General features: G+C 56.7%; 1 protein-coding gene across 1 annotated transcript in view; it reads left to right on the plus strand.

The window, feature by feature from the left end:
- Positions 1-5,321: 5,321 nt before the first annotated feature.
- Positions 5,322-19,334, plus strand: part of Tmem132e (transmembrane protein 132E) — a 51,089-nt gene continuing 37,076 nt past the window's right edge. The window contains exon 1 of the mRNA XM_046456103.2: positions 5,322-6,908. Coding sequence (XP_046312059.1) covers positions 6,842-6,908 — 67 coding nt within the window. The 5' untranslated portion in view covers positions 5,322-6,841. The remainder of the gene's footprint in view (positions 6,909-19,334) is intronic.

Raw genomic sequence — 19,334 nt, forward strand, 5'->3', positions numbered from 1 at the left:
GTGTGTGTGTGTGTTTGGCCAGTGCTTTGCCCTAGAATTAAGTGGAGCTGGAAGGGGGTGGGGTGGGGAGGGATGGAGGGGGAGAGCAGCATCCAGCCTGCATGGCCCAGGTCCAAATCCTCCCTTGGCTGGGAGCCCAGGGTGGTCCCAGCTTACTGCCCACGTGTGCAGGAGGGAAGAAGGGAAAGGGAACAGCCAGGGTCAGAGTGGGCATGGGTGGGAGTGGAAGGACTGTGCTGTCTAAAGAGGGACTAACGGTGGAGATTCTAAGAGAATGAGAGTAAAAAGACTTGTGAACAGACAGCTCCAAGGGTCACAAGAGTTGCACAAGAGTGCAAGAATTGGGGTGCGTGTGCAGACACATGTGCTGCTCAAATGCTTTGTAAGCCTCCCAGTGTCTTTGGCCTTTATGTGTGAAGTTGTGACTGCATATAGCAGCTCTGAGCATGCGTGCGAGCCCAGGCAGGTGCCTCTGTGCCTGGGGACGGTGTGCCCGCGTGCCTCTCCAGCCTCCTTGCTCAGTTCCACCCAGCTCTCAGAGGTGCTGAAATCCAGCTCTCTCATGCACCAGGCTTATGAAATGTACTCCCTCTTCCTGTACCTCCTCTCTGCTGCCTCTTCTCACCACTTCCCCTGGCCTGTGCAACTTGTCTTCCTTCAGTGCCACTCACAGAGTGGCAAAATCACCTCCTCCAGGAAAGCGTCCCTTATCCAACCACACCTGTGCCCTAGGCTGAACCAGACATCCATATGCTTCCCTCTGTGGCCGTACTCACTGCCACCATGGACGGTATACCCTGTGTCTGCCCTCCTATCTCTCCCACCTGCACTCCCTGAGGCCAGGGACCAGTTCACTCATCTAACAGAACTCTGAGCACATAGGAGGTGATTGACATCTCACTTTTCAATGACCATTAACTGAGTTCTAGATAGATGTCAGGCCAGGGGTCTAGAAGGATGAGGACAACGCAGACTTCCTACCTTCCTGGGTCTCCTATGCAGAAGAAGAGACAGACAAATCAACACAACCTGATAGATGCTTAGATGCAGGAGACACAGGGCCTATGGGTGCACAGAATAGGAGTGTTGGCCAGGGAAGTGTTGGGGAGGGCTTCACAGAGGAAACAAGTCCAAGGTGAAAATAAATGAGTGATATCAATATAACTACTAGAACTAGAATCCAAGGTCTGAGCAGAACCAACATCCACACTGACCAGGGCTGAACCTCTGAATCAATTATCTAGGGAGCCTCATTCCCTTCAGGAAAGAGAAGATTGTTTCCCAAGTCTACAGCAAAGCTGAGCCTGGTTAGGGAACTTGGGGGTGGGCACAGTGTGGACCAGGCCCATCCTGATGGAGGATTATATTCCTGTCTGAGTTGGTAACTGACTTTGTGACCTCGGGTCCATCACCAGCTCTCTCCGGACCTTGGGTTTCTTATCTACAAAAATAGAAGCAGGTAGATTCTGACCTATAATCCTAAATTGAGAACAGGACTCCATGGGGGGCAGGATTTACTGTGTAGAGATGACTGGGTGCTCAAGATGCAGAGGGAAATTGAGCAGAGGGTAATGTGCTCAGGGCTTGAGAGAGATGCCGTTGAAAGTGAGGCTGCAGAGTGCGTGGCAGGGCCAGGATGTTAGGGAACCATATGTTCCAGTGTGTCCTGAATGGTCCACTTAAGGCTGCCGTTCCAAGGTAACAATTAATAGCACCCCTTTTGATTCTCAAAATTATCTCAGTTTGGATGACCAATTATAGTCACGGTCATGAGCCATATCCCCCTGAAATTGACATGTTGGAATCCCAGCTCCAAATAACTCAGAATGCAATTGTATTTGGACATCAGGTTTTAAAAGAGGTGATTAAGTTGAAATGGGGTCATTAGCATGAAGCCCTAATCCACTACGACTGGTGTCCTTATAAGAAGAGGAAGAGACACTAGGGATCCATGAGCACAGATAAATGACCATGTGAAGACACGGCAGGAGGGCATCCATCTGGCAGTCCAGGGAAGAGACTTTGGAGCAACCAACCTAACAGCACCTTGATCTTAGACTTTCAGCTTCCAGAAATGAACTTGTTTAAGTCACCCAGTGTGTGGTATTTTTGTGATGGCAGCTGGTGCAGACTAGTAGGTTACCTCATCTTTCAGAACCAGAACCAGGTGTCCACTTGGGAAACCCACAGGCTGGGCCATTATGCCCGCTGCCCTTAGCTGCTGTCATTCGGACCTGTGGGTCAGCAGTGGTCCTGGAATTCGAGCTAGGGGGCAAAGAGGTCCAGCTTCAGGGTAGGCTGGGTGACTGTTAGGCTTGCCAAATGTCTGCACAACTGTCTGCTAAACTGGATGTAGATCTAACAGCATGTAGGTGTGAGTCTGGGTGCCAAGGAAAAGAGGTGAGAGGCCGAGCTTCTTAGGTCAGTGCTGCAGACAGCACTGCCCTCTCTTCAGAGACCCCTTCCTGCCAGAGACCCTGGGTTGACCTCCTTCACCACAGTGCCCTCCCTGGGATGAATGTCCTGTTTAAGCCTAGAGTTCCATAAGCATGTCCAGGGAGATATGGTGGCCCTATCACCTATGTAATCCTGATCCACTACACATCATGTGGAAGTGTTAAGTGGGCTACGTAGCTGGGCTTTGCAATCACATTCCTCTGGTTTTGAACTGTGGTGCTACTACTTTCTAGCCGCATGACCCTAGACAATGAACTTACTTTCTCTAAGCCTCGGTTTTCTCATCTGGAAATGGCAATAATAATAGTATTTATTTAAGAGGGTTGTAGTGAGGATCCAGTTAATGCATGCAAAATGCCTGTCTGGGTGCCTGGCATATAAAAAGCCCTCATTAATATTAGCTATTAGTATTACTAGGTTCTCAATATGGGTTTGTTGATGCTCTTGAACTTGTACCATCTGGGTCTTGGCGGTCTTGTTCAACCTATGCATTCTAGCGCCTAGCACAATGCTTCATACCTAAAATTAGAGTTCAATAAAAATTCAAAGTATTTAATAAGGCGATTGAATTAATGGGCCTTAATTTTTGCAGCTGTAAAATGAGAGGGCTAACTCAGGACATCTGGAGTCCTCCTGTAGCTGAAAAAAGACTGGGACTCCATAGTGATCCCAGGAACATCCTCTTAGTGATGTGCCACATTGGTTTGTTCTGTCTTCCGTTAGCAGGCATCCTGACAACCAGGGCTGTGCTGAAGGGCATGCTGTGAAGGTCCACTGTGGGGCAGGCTGGGCAGGGGAGGAAGTGGGTTCTAGTTTCAGTCTGGGCCCTTGATAGGCATCCCTGCAAGGTTCTGAACCCCACCAGCTATCCATCTACTTGGAAGGAGGTGAGGGCTGTTCCAGGCACCCCAGGAGCTAAAAATTGAGATGACCCCCAACCACTGCCAATCTTCTATTCAGAAAGACACTCCACCCCAACCAGGAAGGGAAAGCAGAAAGTTAAGAAGGTGCTTATTTGGCATGGTTCCTCCCTGAGCCTGGACTCCATCTGGTGGAACTGCTCCACAGACCTGCCCCTCTGATGTTGGGGATCGTCCCAGTACTGTTGTGAAAGAGAGGGAGGAAGAAGGGGAAACTGAGTCGGGGCTGGGAGAAGAAGCATGTGTGTGAGTTCCTGATACTGTCTGTGCTCAGCTTCTAGAGTGGGCTGAACCTCTGGCCCTCCAGCTCCTGTGGAAATTGCAAAGAATCGTGAAGAAGGAACATTTGATCCACTTCGCTGGGGGCAGCAGCCTTATCTCTTCCCTCTGGCCATCCTCAGATCCCATGTCCTCTCCAATCAGGTGGGTGGGCAGGGATGGAAGGACCCCCTTCTTTCCTCTCTTCTTGGAGTCCTCTCCAGACTCAGGAGGTGATTCTCTCCCCCTACTCCCACACATAAGCCTGATTGCTGGCTTGCCTCTCAGTGGGATGGTTAATAAGCCCTTGGGTGACATTAATTGCCATCAGGCATTAGGGGCCTAATGAGAATCATCTTCTTTGACTACTCCAGCACCTTCCATCCCCAGGGCCTCCAAGAGCCCGGCCAACCCTCCCCACACTACATCTCCAGCTCCAGACAGATGTGGGTGTGGGGGAGGGGCTCCTGCAGGCAAGCTGAGGCAGGGACAGACAGCAGCCCGGGAAGAGGGGGGCTTTCTGGAGCCATTTTCCAAAAAAAAAAAAAAAAAAAGTCGCTTTCCTGGATGAAAAGGAAGTTCATAGGGTCTAGAGGGCTGAGTCAGGCAGATAGGGGTTGGAACAGAGCACCCCAAGCAGCATTGTTCAGACCTGTCTCACCCCACACTCTCCATTCTAGTTGAGTGCAGGGGTATGGAGAGGTAATCTTCAAGACCCTTGCTCCCCGGCAAAGGGTGGGGCATAGGACTGAAGACCCTTTTCCTCCAGAGTAGAGCAGGATTGAGAACAGGCCTCTGGGGGTTAGGGCATGATGCTCAATGATGCTACAAAATCATTGCTATTGATCCAATGCTTGATTGACCGGTGACGGTTGACTTGTCCAGTCTGATCTTGGTTGTGAACTAATGGAAAGGGCCTAATGGTGGGAATGAACTGCCATCCCATCCACCCCTCCCCCTCACCAGCGCGTGCCTGGGTGAATGTGCAAGAAGGGCAGTTCCTCGCCCAAACCCCAAACCCCTTTAAAGGTTTGCAAAACAACCTGTAAGCTGGCAGTCGCTCCTCTCTGGCCTCCACCCCCTGCTGCCAGAGGACTGGGTCTACCAGGAGCTGGGACCCTGGCACATCCCAGCACGAAGCTGAGCCCGAGAGCTCCTGGGCGCGGCAGCTAGACTGATTCCCACCGGTGCCCTGGGAAGCCCCACGCAGACCCTGGTGGTGGGGGTAGGGTGCCCCCTACCCGCGCCTCTGGCTGAACGACTGTAGAACACCTCCTACGCCCAGCGAGGAGCTTGCATCCTTTGAAAAGGGACATCGGCGACTGCGGTGGCATGTACCGGAGAGAAACGCAACCGCTGCAGCCAGCCAACCCCACTTGGGTCCCAGCGCTAGCCTGCGTCAGGGAGGAAAAATGAAACGTAAAAGCGAGGAGAACGAAATCGCTGGGTCGACTCTTGCCCGAGTCTCATTAAGGAGCCGCGCGCGCCCCCAGGCTGGGAATGCGGAATGGACACGTGGACAGACGAGGGGGAGCTGGGGCGGGGGGAGCCTCCGTGGCGCGCGAGCCGTGGGCCGCGCGCTCCAGGCCACGTGACCACGGGGAATCTGGGAGGGGAGGGGAAGGAGGGGAGCCAGCGCGCCAAGCTCTGCGCCCGCTACTGCTCGGGTGGGCGCTGAATCCTCGACCCAGGAGGAGGGCGGCGAGCGCGAGTGTGTCTCCCGAGTATTTTACGGTGGAGCAGCCGGCGCGAGCGCCGAGGAGGCGGTGGCGGCGGTGGCGACGGCTTCGTGCAACTGTGGTTCCCCCCGCCTCCTCTTCCTTATAGCTCCTTGATTCTTCTACTCCCCCTACACACGTCCGTGGGGAGCCGGCCCCGCTGCTGGCACCTTTCTGTTCGGCCCGATAGGCACCAGCTGCCGCCTCCCCGGCCCGAGGCTGCGCAGGTGCCGGGTGCCCTGGCCGCTGGCTCGGCGCCCGTGTCTGGCCACCCGCAGCCGGGACTGGTGCGGCGATCCTCTCGCCCAAACTGACTCCGAGAGAGCGAGAGCCGATGCCCTGCTGCACTGAGACAGCGGGAGAGCGGGCGTCCAGGGGCAGGGCGGGGGCGGCGGGGAGCAGGAGACGTCGGAGAGTCTGAACCCCGGAAAAGTTCAAGGTTTGTGCAGGTCCCCCCCCCCAGGGAAGGCGAGGAGCGAGGCGGGGCAGCGCGCCTCTCTGCTGATACAGCGAGACCGGGGAGGGGAGGCCGGGAGCTGCAGAGGGTTGGCAACGTTGTGGTCTGGAGGCTGGAGTCGATGCTCTGGGTAGGAAGGGCTCGGATCAGGGCGCATTAGCTGGCTTTACCGCTCCCTCGTTTCTCTAAGCCCCATCTCATCTCCTCTGGGGCAGCCGGTTCTGGCCGCACCACCCTAGCCCCAGACACCAAGCTGCTGCTGGGCCAGGAGGCGTGGGGCCTGCCTGTGATGAGCGCGGGCCCTGGTCGAGACGTGAGAGAGAGCGCTGGAGTCCAGGAGCGAGCCCTGGAAGGGGACAAACATCTGGCCACCCGCTTCGGGCATTCCGTCTGGGCGTCGCCTAGGGTGGTGGCGATCCACGTCGCCCGTCTCAGCACTGCACGGAAACTTTTCCTTCTCTGGATGGATTAAAGTTGCCTTGATTTTCTCTTTGCGAAAGAAATCATTCATTTGCACCCGACCTAGGATTTTTATGCTGAGGCTGCCGCAGGGCTCTTGGAGGAAGAAAGCTGCGCTCTCCATGTGGGGTTACCACCGAAACCAAGGAAATCGGGGCTTCCGTTGGCAATCTGCACCCTCAAGCGAGTTCAAATTCGAGCTGGGCCGCGGGGCCAGGGGATTCGGCGCTTGTCTCTAAGCGGCCCCCGGGACGTCCGCGGCCACCGGGCCCCGGGACTGCACGTGCGGCTCCCCCCTCGCCTCACAGATCCTGCAGGGGGCACCAGCCGAGGGAGGTGGAGGCTCCTCCCGCCCGGAGCTGCGCCCCCACCAGCTCCGAGGGTGTAGCCAGCGGCGCCTGGGACGCCCCCTCCCCGCAAAGTGTCCCCGAATTGCGCTCCTTGGTCACCAAAGCTTCTGCAGAGACAGCTAGGCGCCACCGCCACACTGAGTTGGATGTGACCAAGCCCATCCTGGGGCCAAGTCATCGTCGACTGTTGTCCCCTCGGACCCCTTCGGCCCCGCCTCGGCCATGGCCCCAGGGATGTCGGGCCGCGGCGGCGCCGCCCTGCTCTGCCTTTCGGCGCTGCTCGCCCACGGTAAGTGTCGCGGAGCAGACTCGGGGGTGAAGATGCGGCGGGCGCCACTGGAGGGGGCACAGGGAGGACCGAAGAAAGGAGAACCCCTATCTCTACCCCCCGGACTCTGCCGCCGCTCCCAGCCTGGCGTCTCGGGCTGCGGCTTGAGTTATCGCCGGCCCCTAAGCCCTCTGGCGGGAGCTGAAACTCGAGACCCGCGGAGGGGACCGAGCCCGGCCCAGGAAAAGGGCTGGGTGGGGGGGAGGGTTCGCTCCATTCCTCCCAGGGTTAAAAAGAAGGGTCTAAACCCGAGAACCTGGGGGCGTGTCCGCCTACGGTAATCTAGAGGGGTCTGCTGGATCGCGTTCCAGCTTCCCCACCCGCGGTTCCCCCTGCAGCGGGCCGGGCGGGGGGTTGTTGGGATCCGTGCGATCGCATCTTCTCCGGCCGCTGGCGCGCAGGCGGGTGCGGGGCCGCGCGGCCCGCTGTCTGGCTTCCTGCGGCGGTCCTGGAGAAGGGAAGTGGACTGACAGGGCCCCGGGAGCCGCGGCCGCCCGGCCGCCCGCGGTCCTGTGAGCTGCATCTAAATGGCAGGCTTAGCGGAGCCAGGAGGCGGGGGGTTTGGGCAGCAGGCGCAGGCAGGGCGCGCGGAGGGAGCGGGCTCCGCGCTCTCGCTTTCTGCAATCTGTTGCGTCTGCTCCCCAGGCTCGCCCCGGGCTCCTCGGGAAAGGGGTGGGAGAGGGAGGGGCTGGGCTGGCGCGCTTTGGCTGTGGGACAGGGGGGACACGGATGGGGGACAGAGGGTCTCTGAACAGCCCCCCAGCGTGGTAACTCAGACCAGACGGAAGGTGGCTGCGGCGGGCCTTCCGCAAGCTGGAGATGCTCCAAGAGGAGAAGGGAGAGGGAGAGGACCCGAGGGAGGAGAATGGAGAAGAGCAGCCTCTGCCCTTCCCAACGTGTATCCGACCGGCCCGGGACACATTTCCCCAACCAGCAAGGGCGGGGTGGAGAAGGTTTCCATACCCCACGCTGAGGGTGAGCCTCAGACAGGATGGAGAGGGACTTGACGGAGGGGGTAGTGGCCTCTCCACGTTGGAGGAAGACTCTCCTTGTTCCGTGCTCAGCTTTTGCCCAGAGCTGCCCAGTCCCTAGGAGCCTGCCCAAGCGCGCCATGTGTGTGCCCAAGGTCTCTAGCCAGCGGCCTCCCTCACCCTGACCAGGGCGCATTCTCAAGGTTGAAAGAATAAGAAAAATAATGGTCTCTCAGAATCCAAGGGTCCTGGGGCCAGGAGGGGGAGGGGAGTTGGCTGACCGTTCTCTATGAATGGGGATTGGTTGTTCCCCGTGGGGAGTGACTCTAGGGGGCTGTTTTGCCTTCAGTTCACCAGTGATAGCAAACCTCAGTTCTCTACTACAAGAGCAATGGGCAGGGCAAGCGCCAGCCTGGGGTAGGTGGAAGTGGGTGGGGCGGCTGGGAGTGCAGCTGAACCCCAAATCTCTGCCTGCTGGGGTTTGCAAGACTGAGGATGGGAAAGGGGTAGAGGTGGGCTCCCCTGTACACTGGAGCTGCGGGCTGCTGGCGACTAGTCCCGGTGAGCATGGAATCCAAGTGCCCAGCAGGAGGAAACCTGGGAGCTCAGGACTGGGTCCAGGCATGGTTCTCCCCACCTTTGCATTTTGCTGTCAGACTTCCATCCCGAAATCCAGTTAAGACCCCATGCAGCTCAAACACTGTCCTTAGGTCTCCACCGACCCACCCCTTCCTAATCCCTCAGTTTGGCACTAAATTTCTTTTCCCCTCTGTCACCTGCCAGCATCTTGTCTGCTTTTTAGGCTCCAGTTCCAGGTGGGCCTTGGTTGCTGCCTGCAAGTGCCTGGGATTGTTTGCTCTCTGCTTCTGGTTTTCCTTAGGAACCCAAGGGTCTCCCTGCTGGTGGTCCTGGAGCAGTGGGCAGAACCGTGGCTTTTTCCTCGGTCTGTCACATAGCCACTGCTAGCCCAGTGCTGCACGCATGGGGCTCAGGACCTGGCTGCAGGAAGAAAACACTTGAGGTGGGGCAGGCTTCCGCCTCCTGACTGTCTGACTCCCTCTCCAAGCCCCTCCTCCCCTGAGACAAGGGGCCTCTTCCCCATCCCATGTCTGAGTCTCCCCTCTGCTCTGGGGAAGATGCTTAAAACTTGGGGATCCCCCGAATGGGAAAGGCCCAAATAAAAGAAACCTCCCCCTGAAAAAAAAGGTCCCCTGGCCCTTCCTCCTCCAAGGCTGCCTGATGGCCATTCTGCCAACCATTTCCACTGATAAGGAAGGCACATGGACTTAATCTCAAGCCTAATTCATGGTTGGGTTTTCTGGGTGGTCCAGGATGCTGTCGGTGTGGAGGGGCAGGTGCAGTTGTTCGACGCCTGGCAGGATCCTGGGGCCACAGGGTTCTGACCACACAGACAGTCTGGAGGCAAGTAGCCTGGGTTTCTGTCTGACTCTGGCGCCACTGGGGAGGGTGACCTTGGCCTGCCTCCATCGTGCCCCCACCTTCCACGGGCAGTGTGGTCTCTGGCCCATCCATGCCCTCCTCTCTTTCTGCCAGGACTGCTGGGCAGAGAACCCCCCATTTCCTTTCAGGGCCCAGCTTAGCTCAAAGGGTAGATGGTGGGGGGTATCTGGGTCCCCTACACTGTTGCCAGTCTCAAGGCCTCTTCCAGAGATCATCTGTGAAGGCCATTTTCTTGATTCTGTCTTTGGGGAGACTCTCCTCCCTATTTAGTTTGAATGTGAGTTTGGGAGGACCGGCTGGTGGCTCAGTCTGTGGCAGAGCTGATCATATCAGCTGCCTTAGTCAGCTTTGCCCTGGTGTCCAATATCCTCCATGGACATGTCCCTATGGACATCTTCATGTCTGGTACACCCCTCTCCATCCTCCATGTACCTCATGAGGAGTAACTCTTCACTCTCCTGCCTTTTCGCTTTCCACGTGCCGTTCTCTCCATCTGGATTACCCTTCCTCCAGAAATCATTTCCTACCCTTCAAAGCACAGTTCAGTTATCACCTCCTCCGGGGAGTCTCCCTAGATTTCCCAGTGACTGCTCTCTCCAGCAGCCCTCCTGCCCCAACAGAAGTACTAGAACTGTCTTGGTGTTGCCTCTACATATCCTCCTGCCTTTCAGAGACTGAGCCAGGCTGGGCACACACAGGAAGCATGTGCACAGGCGTGTTTACCTCCTGACTCCCACCTGCTTCGAGGACAGGAGACTGTCACATCTTCCATGTCTTTGCCTCTCACTCCAGTGCTTCACACATAGTCAGTGCTCAGAAGAACTGGATGAGGCGAGGGAGAGAGCTCTGGGCGCTGGGGCAGAAGAGGGACAGGGGAGGAGACAGGCAGGGACGCTAGGAAGAGAGCAAGAGGAAGGAGCAGGCCCATGCCATGCCCCTGGAGTGGCATCTACAAGACACATGGATCCCAGGTGTCGTGTTATGACATGGTCTCAGAATATAAATGCCAGTGTCCCCCATTGCTCTGGGTGCATGATCTCAAGTGTGTGTGGCCCCCGGCCCAGAAAGCGCAGAGTTTCTCCCCAGGCTGTGTCCACGCTCCCCATTCCATTCCCCTGATGACCCAAGCCGGGGCCTCCTTTGGAGATGCAGGAGGACAGGGCCAGGCTGGGGTGGCCCCGCTGCTGGGAGCCAGGTGTGTGCTGCCTTCCTCCTCCCACACCCCTGCTCCTCCTGGCCACATGGAGCCCGGTGCCACCACACAGCCTTGTTAATGTTTGAGGCCAGTAGGTGGGGATGTGTTATAAACTTGGTGACAGAAAATGAGCTTTATTGGAATCTGTTCTGAGGATGGCTGGGTGCTTGGCTCAGGAGGTGCGGCCCCTGTGGGCTATCAGGGTGATTCCGAGGCCCTACTGGGGGCCAGATAAGCCCCCACGGACCCCTGAGGCTGGGGGCAGGTGTGATGCTCCTGCAGACACCACACCAGAGAGGGGCTGCCCCCCACCCCCAGGGCCTGGCCCACTGCCTGCCCAGGGCAGGGTCTCGCTTTGTTCCCTGCTCATCATGTAGTGACATCCACAGAGCCATCATGTCCAACCACTGGATGGCTGAGGAAATGGACACGCAAGGCCAAGGGCTGACCAAGGTCATCCCCCAAGTTAGTTCTGGAACCAGGACCAGCCCAGAGCCTGAACAGGGCTCCTGGATTAACGGAAGACCCACCCCCAGCCCAGCCATCCTCCCTCTCCACAGCCTCTTCCAGTCTCCAGGCAGCCTCTGGCCTAGCAGGGGAGGCCATCCATCACTGTAGCATTCCTTAATCAACCTGACCAAGCACTAAAAAAGAAACACAGAGGGGTTGGGTCTCCCTCCCAGCTCCCAGTTTCGAGCTCCAGGCCCAGTTGCAGAGACCAGGCAGCCCTGGGTTCTCGCCATCGCAAAGCAGTTTGAAGCCACAGCCCCCAGGATGCAGGATGCCTGGGTTCAAACACGGACTGTCATCAAGACTTGCTGCGTGGCCCCAGGAATCTCGCTCCTCCCTGAGACCTCTTTTCCTCCTCTGCCATTGCAGAGAGGAGGAGGAACTGTCCAGGCCCAGTCCCGCCCTTGCTTGGTGATGAGAAGCCCCCTCATCACCCCTCACCTTCCCCAGCCTCCCTCCATGGGCACTAACATGGGCAGGCGCTAACAAGCGGGGATGATCTCCTCCCGCCCCTTCCCCAGGGTCTCCCCCACTCCTTCCTCGCCCGTGCTCAACACGGAATTTTAATAAGAAATTAATGAACCGGTTATGTGCGTATATATATATATATTTTTTTTTCCAAGAAAATAAATGTCCTTTCCTGTTTTCCTTCTCTTGTCTTTTTAAATGCAAAGAAAGGCAGGACTCGTTATCAGCCATTCAGCCGGCTGCGCCATCTCCAGCCATCCCCAAGGATGAGGCAGGGTGTCACGGAGCACCAGCACTCAGCCAGCCTCACACACCAGTCTCTGGGGGACAAATGGACAGCCCAGGGAGGGGGTCCTGAGAAGTGAGGCCAGCACGGTCACAGGGGGACAAGCCAGCCCTGAGAGCACCCTCAGCACCCACAGGCTGCAAGTCCAGAAGTGACCATCCCCTTTCCACTCTTCCCTTTGCCCCTTTTAGCTCCCCTCCCTCCTAACACACTCCAGCACCCCAGGCTCTGCTGGCTAACAGACAGCCCAGCAGGATGGAGTGGAAAATGGGAGCAATTACCTAGATAATTCAGTGCTTATTGCACAAATGAATGAATGCAAGAATGAATTATTCAGTGCAAAAAAAAATGGGGGTAGAAAAGATAATTGAAGAAAATCTCCCCCCCCCCTTTTTTTTTTGCCTAAATTATCTAAATAATTATCTGCCTTTGGAAAGTTCTCCTTTTTATCCAACTCGAGTCCTTCCCACTGCATTCTCACCCACACCTATGGCCTATGGGGATGAGCGACTGGAGACTCTCTTGGCATAAATGACTTCCCTAATCAGTTCAAACTGGGAGCAGTGGGAACATGTGGACTGGCTGGTGTGGGGTTTCTCAGCTTATTGTGCCTCCCGGGGCCCATCTCTCTCCTGATCCTAGGAGGGGCTGAGAGAATAGTGTGCCCATGGTCACCAGGATGGATGGATGTCTCTTAAAGCAGTTCAGGTTCCCCGAAGGCATCTCCATCTAAGACGTCCAGGCCCAACAACATGGGGACCTCCAGGGCAGACCCCTGGCCCCAGGGAGAGCAGACAGCCAGGACACCCCTCCCCTCCGCCTCAGACCCCTCCCCAGGATCCTAGCCCCGGCAGCGACCAACTTCAAACAGGAGAACCGCACTGCACTGGGTGGCAGCCTCTCTGTTTTACTGAAGGAGAGGAGAAGAGGTGGGGTGCCCTCAAGGAGCACCCCATTTGACAAGAGAGGCAGCCTCGTCTCCACAGAGGCCCATCTGATGAGCAGCCTGCACAGGTGGCCATGGTCGCCTGCTTGCCGCGGGTCTGGGGGGAGAGACGCCCCTTTGCTCAGAGGTTGTAGGGCCCTCCCTTACGGTCCTCCCGCCCCGGCCCTGAGACCTGGGGGCTGTGGGGAGCCTGGCTCTGGCCCAGAAGTGGATGTATTTTTGGCAACTTGGTTCAGATGATGCAGCAGACTTGTCACGGCAGGAGCAAGGTGTCGTGTCGGTGGGAGCCAGAAGAGAGGCGCATGCTCAGTGCGCGCCTGCTCAGCCGCGGTCCCACGCCGCCTCATGGAGAGTTCCAACCGCCTGTGCGGTTCAGATCCACTTGACGCTCATGGTGGCCACCACGTGCAGGTAGCCCTGTGGTCCCCATTTCACAGAGCCCTGGCCTCACCAGCTTTGGAAGTCAGGTTTTCTGAGCCCGCACAGGGAGGTCTTCTTAGCAAACCTCTCCGTGTCCTGCAAACAGGGACCAAGCACAGAATGAGCCACAGAGACAGGGACCACCCGTGGGGGCCTCTCCAGCCTCACCTGGAGCTGCCCTCCACCCCTCTCCTGGACGAGTCATGCTCTTTCCCACATCAGAGCTTCTGCACCTGCTGCCCCCTCTGACCCGAGCACCTTCCCACCCATCACCTGCCCAGCTCCCCAGCCACAGCATGTCCACCAGAGAAGGCCACTCGATTATCATGTGAGCAGATTTGCTGTGCTTTTCATTAGGCTTCCCCACTGGCCCTGGGCTCACGTGGACACAGACAGGGCGTGATGGCTTCGCGGCCGCTGCCCACCCAGGGGTGTCTAACGAGAAGCAAGCATTTGGTAATGGGCCAGAGGAATCCATGAATGTGCACAGGGACACCCCCACCTGTCACCCAACAGGTGTTCAGCTGGGGCGCTGCCATGATCAGTGGGCACAACAAAACCCCTGCCCTCAGGGAACCTGCCTGCATCGTGGGGGAAGGGAAGGCAGAGGTCGGGAATGAATCTATCCAATAAGTCAGCAGTTATATCTGTTAGAAGGCAAAAAGTAGGGTAAGGGGAATTGGGAACTCTGAGGAGCGTGTGCGTTGGGGACAGATGATTAGCATCAAAGCGAATGACTGTTGGATGAAGCATCACCCAGCAGAGACGGGGTCAGGGGAGGATGTGCACTGAGTGAGAGCCACACATCTGCACCCGAGAGAGCCCGAGGGCAGAGGCAGCAGCCAGTGTCAGAGTCCTGGGGCACGAGCTTGACCATTCGAGGAGCAGCCCTATTTTGTATTTTATTTAGAGGCAGGGTCTCCCTGAGTTGCTTAGCACCTTGCTATTGCTGAGGCTGGCTTTGAACTCGTGATCCTCCTGACTCAGCCTCCCGAGCTATTGGGATTATAAGTGTGAGCCACCAAGCCAGGTACAAATTTTAATTTTTTAACAAATCATCTACCTTTACAGAAACTCCACTTCTAAGGGGACGTGGGGGTGTCACACACACATGCTGGGTCTCATTTGCTGCCACTCTTGATTGGGGGCATGATAAACTGGAGGTTCTTGAGTTCAAGGACTGCAAAGCCCCATTTCCTTTGAGTCCCCGAGCAGCCTGCAGCAACTAGGTCATCTGCTGCTGGGACCTCGCCACCTGCCCCTATTTGACACCCGCAGGGGTCTTGGTTGGTGGCCCCCTCCTCCTGCCACCCACAGCCTGTCGCTTGCATGACCACTGCAGCCCACGCCTCGTAGGATGTGACCTGCCCAGGGGTGACCCATACTCTCCCCTGCCCCGACAGGCTCATGGGGCATTTGTCCAATAGGAAGGAACTCTTGGATTGGAAATAGGAAAAATTGCCATTTTCTCAGCTGCCAGCACGGCAGAGAAATGATCTCAATTTTCTATGGCTGTTCTCGGCAGGAGAAAAACTGCCAGCCGCCAGCCCAGGCATGAGAGGTCTGAAGGCTGGGGACAGGCGGCTGGAGCTGGCGGAAGTGGCGGGGTGAGAGCCAGGTGGGCACTGCCAGTCCTCCTGCCTGGGATATTCTCCTCAGCCTCCAGCCCCCACCAGCCGCACACCTGTGTCTGAACAGCCATTGAACTGTCTCGTTATCTTAATAGTCCATTATTACTGAGCACCTACTGTGTGCCACTCAGTGCAACCCCCCAGGGCTAGCAGCGACCCTGCTCCGATTCCACATAGTGGAGACATTTATGGCTCCCCCCTCCCCTTATGGCTCCCCACCCCCTTCACCCTTTCCCTGCACTCAGCTCTGGAACCAAACTGCTCATCTTAGTCAAACCCTGTGTGGTGTGGGGCAAGTTATTTAACCTCTCTGTGCTTCGGTTTCCTCATTTGCAAATGATTACGAAATTACCCCATTTATAAGGAAGGTTGCTATGATGATTCAGTGTATTAGGACACGCCAAATATTTAGAGTCACACTTAGCACACAGTCGATGTGCAAAAACGACAGTTGTCAATATTGTTGCTGTTAATTTTATAAGCGCATGCCAGGCACCGGGTTGAGTGGAAAGATGAAGGAAATGTACCGCCTGCCCGTAGGGAGCTTCTAATGGGGCATCCCAGGGAGATGAGCTCCGTCTGCAGAGATTGTGATCAAATGCAGAGCCGCAGACACTGTGGAAGGGACACAGAGTGCTGTGGAGGGAGGGAGGGAAAGGAAAATTCCGTAACGGTTAGAGGGGCTCAGGGGAGGCTTCAAGGAAGAGGTGTCACTCCAAGAGCCCACGGCCAGGCTCAAATTCTGCTTCAGAAGGCTGGACACTCAGCGTCTCTTGGGTCTGATTCCCTGAGAAGGACAGAAACACAGGGCAAAAATAGCTACTGGCCTTAGAGCATTCAGAGTGCAGGTTGGGGACAGCCAGGGATGCCGGCGGTGAGTGCAGGCTATGAGGCTGTGTGCCCAGGTACGTGGTTGGTAATCCTTGACTTGGACGTTCTTAAGGCCTCTCAGGACTGTGACCTCATGATCAGTGGAATGCTGGGGAGGCCTGGAAGGGTTAGAGGGGGGAATGGCAATGATCAGAGCAGGAGTCCCAATAATTACTGGGTCAGGGGTCATTCTGCAGATTGGTATAAAGCGGAAGGAATTTGCTGCAGCAGCCCCTCTGGGAGTCGGGGATCTCCAAATGGGAATGACCATGAGAAGTCATCCAAGGAACCGCTGCATGGCAAGGAGCCTGCTTTAGATCCAGGGAAGGGGTCTGAGTGTGAGAGCCTCCTCTGCCACTTAGCAGAGTCCTGACAGCGCTTCCGGCCTGATTGCCCTTCTCCTCCCTGGTCTCCACCTCTGTGAGGCCGGACGGCAAATGGAAGGGGGCAGGCAGCTCACATGGCGGAGGCTCAGTATTTGCAAGTGCACTCATTATTTTAGCAGCCAAGGCCTGGAGAACACAAGAGACTTGCCAGAGGCTTCCCGGAGGTTGGGTTTTTGTTTTGTTTGGGATCTTTTTTTTTTTCCCTTGGTGACTCCTAGCAACATGCTCCTGGATTTTAAAAGCAGTGGCCAGCGGCCGGCCCCTGTTCCTTTCTCCCTCCTCCTTTCCTCCCCAGAAAGCAGCCCCAGGCCTCTGCCCACAGTCTCAGCACCTCTGCAGCCTGTTGGGGTGGAGGACGCTCCTCCGCCTCCAGCTTCCGGCCACAACATCCAGTACCTGGATGGCCACGCCACCGCTTCCTGATGGTGACCCCTGCCATGGTAGCCCCTAAGGCTGGGCCCCTAGGCCAGCGCAGGCAGCCTGTGTGGCATGTCAGGCTCAGGGTCCCGGGGAGTCTCTGCAATGGAGCCCAGGCCTTCCCAGGTCCTGCAGCCTGGCCCTTGAAGGTCCTGGCCCAGGGCTTGCTCCTCCACTCCTGGCTGGGGACAGGTGGCCCTGGGCATGCCACTCTTCCATCTCAGTTTCCTCATTCGACAACAATGGGAAGAGAAGCCTTCCCATCCCGTGTGGCCGTTGAGTGGGCAGCAGAGGTTTGGCCCTGCCTTGCACAGTCGGCTCAGTATATGGTCACCGTGGTCACTGACAGTCCACGGTGTTGCTGGCCGCAGGGGTCACCTCAAACAAGCCTGCTCCACTCTGCTCACCACTCCCCAGCCACGTTCTCCCTCTACTTAACTGTTCACTCCCCACCCTGGCTCTCAGGCCTGCTGTGTGTGGGGACAAACCCTTCCCTCCTCCAGTTGGAGTTCAGTGTCCCTGTCCTGAACGTCCAGGCTGCTGGGCGGCGTCTGCCCCGTCCAGAAGAGACAGAACAGGAGCCGCGGGTCTGCTTTAGAACATTGCTAGTCTTCACATGAGAAAAAGAAACAGCGGACACTGATTTTAATCGTTCATTTGAACCAATGTATCCAAAGATTTGTCGTGTCACCTCACATTCCACATGGAGTCCTGCGCCATGGTCCCTTCTTTCCTGTTCGGTCCTTGTGCCCCTGATGCTCCCCAGCAGCGCATCTGGAGTCCAGCAAGCCAGGCTGCCCGGGGCCAGTGCTGTGGGCACAGGGCTGGCTGCTGCCCGAAGGCCCTGCGGCTCTCTCCCCAGGAGTCACACACTGGCTCTGGTGAGCTGGGCCCAGGCCCTTCCCTGCAGGCCTCCTTGGAAGTCCCCTGCCCTGTCCTGCCCTGTCCTGCCCTGTCCAGCCCTGCCCAGCGCTGGTGTGATTCATGCTGGCCACTGCGACTCCCATCTAGTCCAGCAGCTCTGTCCAGGGCCAGGGAGGCGGTTCCCAGCTTCCCCCACCCCAGAGACCATGTCCCCCTGGAAACCACGGGTCAGGTCGAGCCCACTTCTGCTCAGCATCTTTGCCTCACCAGGAGTGAAGGCCAAAGTCCCCACGGCAGCTCACAAGCCCTCATGGCTGTCCCCTTCTGGACCCCACCTCTCCATGCTGCTCATTTCTAGCCGTGCTGGTTTCTTTGCCATCCCCAGCATGCCAGGCACAGAGCCTTGGGGACCTGGTCTTGCTGCCCGGCCTTCTCGTCTGGTGTCCTGCCTGGACACCTCTTCCCCCTCACTCCACTCCGTTTTCCGCCATGTGGCATGTTACTTGGGTATGTGTCCACTGGTCTGCACACTGACCCCCTTTGGAATGGAAGCCCCCGTGAGCAGGGGCCACGTGAGTCTTGTTTGCTTCTGTGCTCCAACACCAGAACCAGAGCCCAACCAGAAACACTCAGCACGTATTTGTGAGATGAGAGAATCAATCATGGAGGTGATTCCTTCCCATCCTCTCACCCTTTCCACCCAGAGAGCCACTAGGAAGACAGATTGGTAGTTAAATGGGTGACAGGGACCAGAGGTGAAGAATTTATTCCTGCATTCACTTATTCAGTAGCACATTGGCCGGCCAAATCCTAGCTGTGTGACCTTGGGGAAATCACTTAACTTCTCTGTGGCACCATTTATACATTTAAACGATGGGATATGAGGACTATGTTCTTCATGAAGCTATTAGAATGAATAAATGAGTTTATGCCAGTTCCGGACTTGGGGCAGTGCTTGGCTTATAGTACGTGTTCAATAAATGGTAGCTATTGTTTTATTTAGTGCGTGTTTTTGGACATTTCCTCATCACCAAGCACTGCAGCAAACTCCAGGCATGTGGTGATGAAAGTACAGTGCCCCTTGTCACGGGGCAAGGATGTGAGCAATGCCAGTGGAGTGCAATCCATGCCAGGGTGGCAGAGGTGCCAGAACACCTGGACTCACTGGGGCTTTGAAGTGGGTCTGGTGGGATTCTTGTCGTTTTGCAGCAACCACTGCCGAAATCTGTGTGAGCCGCCGGCAGGCGGAGTTCCAGCAGCTCCAGGGCTGGACATTTTGCCCAGAGCCTTCCCACCCAGCTATTGCAGTGGTGCTGGCAAAGAATGCAGCCTGGCCGGGCGCGGTGGCACACACCTGCAACCTCAGCGACTTGGGAGGCTGAGGCAGGAGGATCAAGAGTTCAGAGCCAGCCTCAGCAAAAGCCAGGTGCTGAGCAACTCAGTGAGACCCTGTCTCTAAGCAAAAATACAAAATAGGGCTGGGGATGTGGCCCAGGAGTCAGGGGCTTCTGCAGGGACCCCTTGGCCAAAGTCACTTCTGCTCCCTGAGGGGACTCCATGGGTTGTTGAGCTGAGGCTCAGGAGCTACGATTAATCTTAGCTAGAAAGAGCGGATGTTAGGCCTGCATCCTGGGGACCAGCCACTGGAAAGAAAGAGCAGCCTGAGCCTCCCTGCTGCGGGCGGGGGGCTGGGGAGCTGCCCTGCACACTATTTACACTTGCAGTCTCTCCAGACAGTGGCACAGAGGGGCCGCTCAGTGAGGCAAGGTCCCTAAAGTCAAAGAAACTTACACCAGGGAAACTAGAAGGGGACTTCATGCCCCTTTCACCTGGAACCATCCCTGTCTTAAAGATGAGGGACTAAGCCCCAGAGAGGGGGATGATCTTAACTCAGGTCACCCAGCAGTCAGGAGTTGCAACCGCAGGTCGAAGACCCAGATTCCTGACTCCCAGGCCTGTCAC

Source organism: Marmota monax, unplaced genomic scaffold (assembly GCF_021218885.2).
Source record: "Marmota monax isolate L192 unplaced genomic scaffold, Marmota_monax_Labrador192_F-V1.1 WCK01_AAM20220418_F8-fsc00317, whole genome shotgun sequence".
NCBI classification, from domain to species: domain Eukaryota; kingdom Metazoa; phylum Chordata; class Mammalia; order Rodentia; family Sciuridae; genus Marmota; species Marmota monax.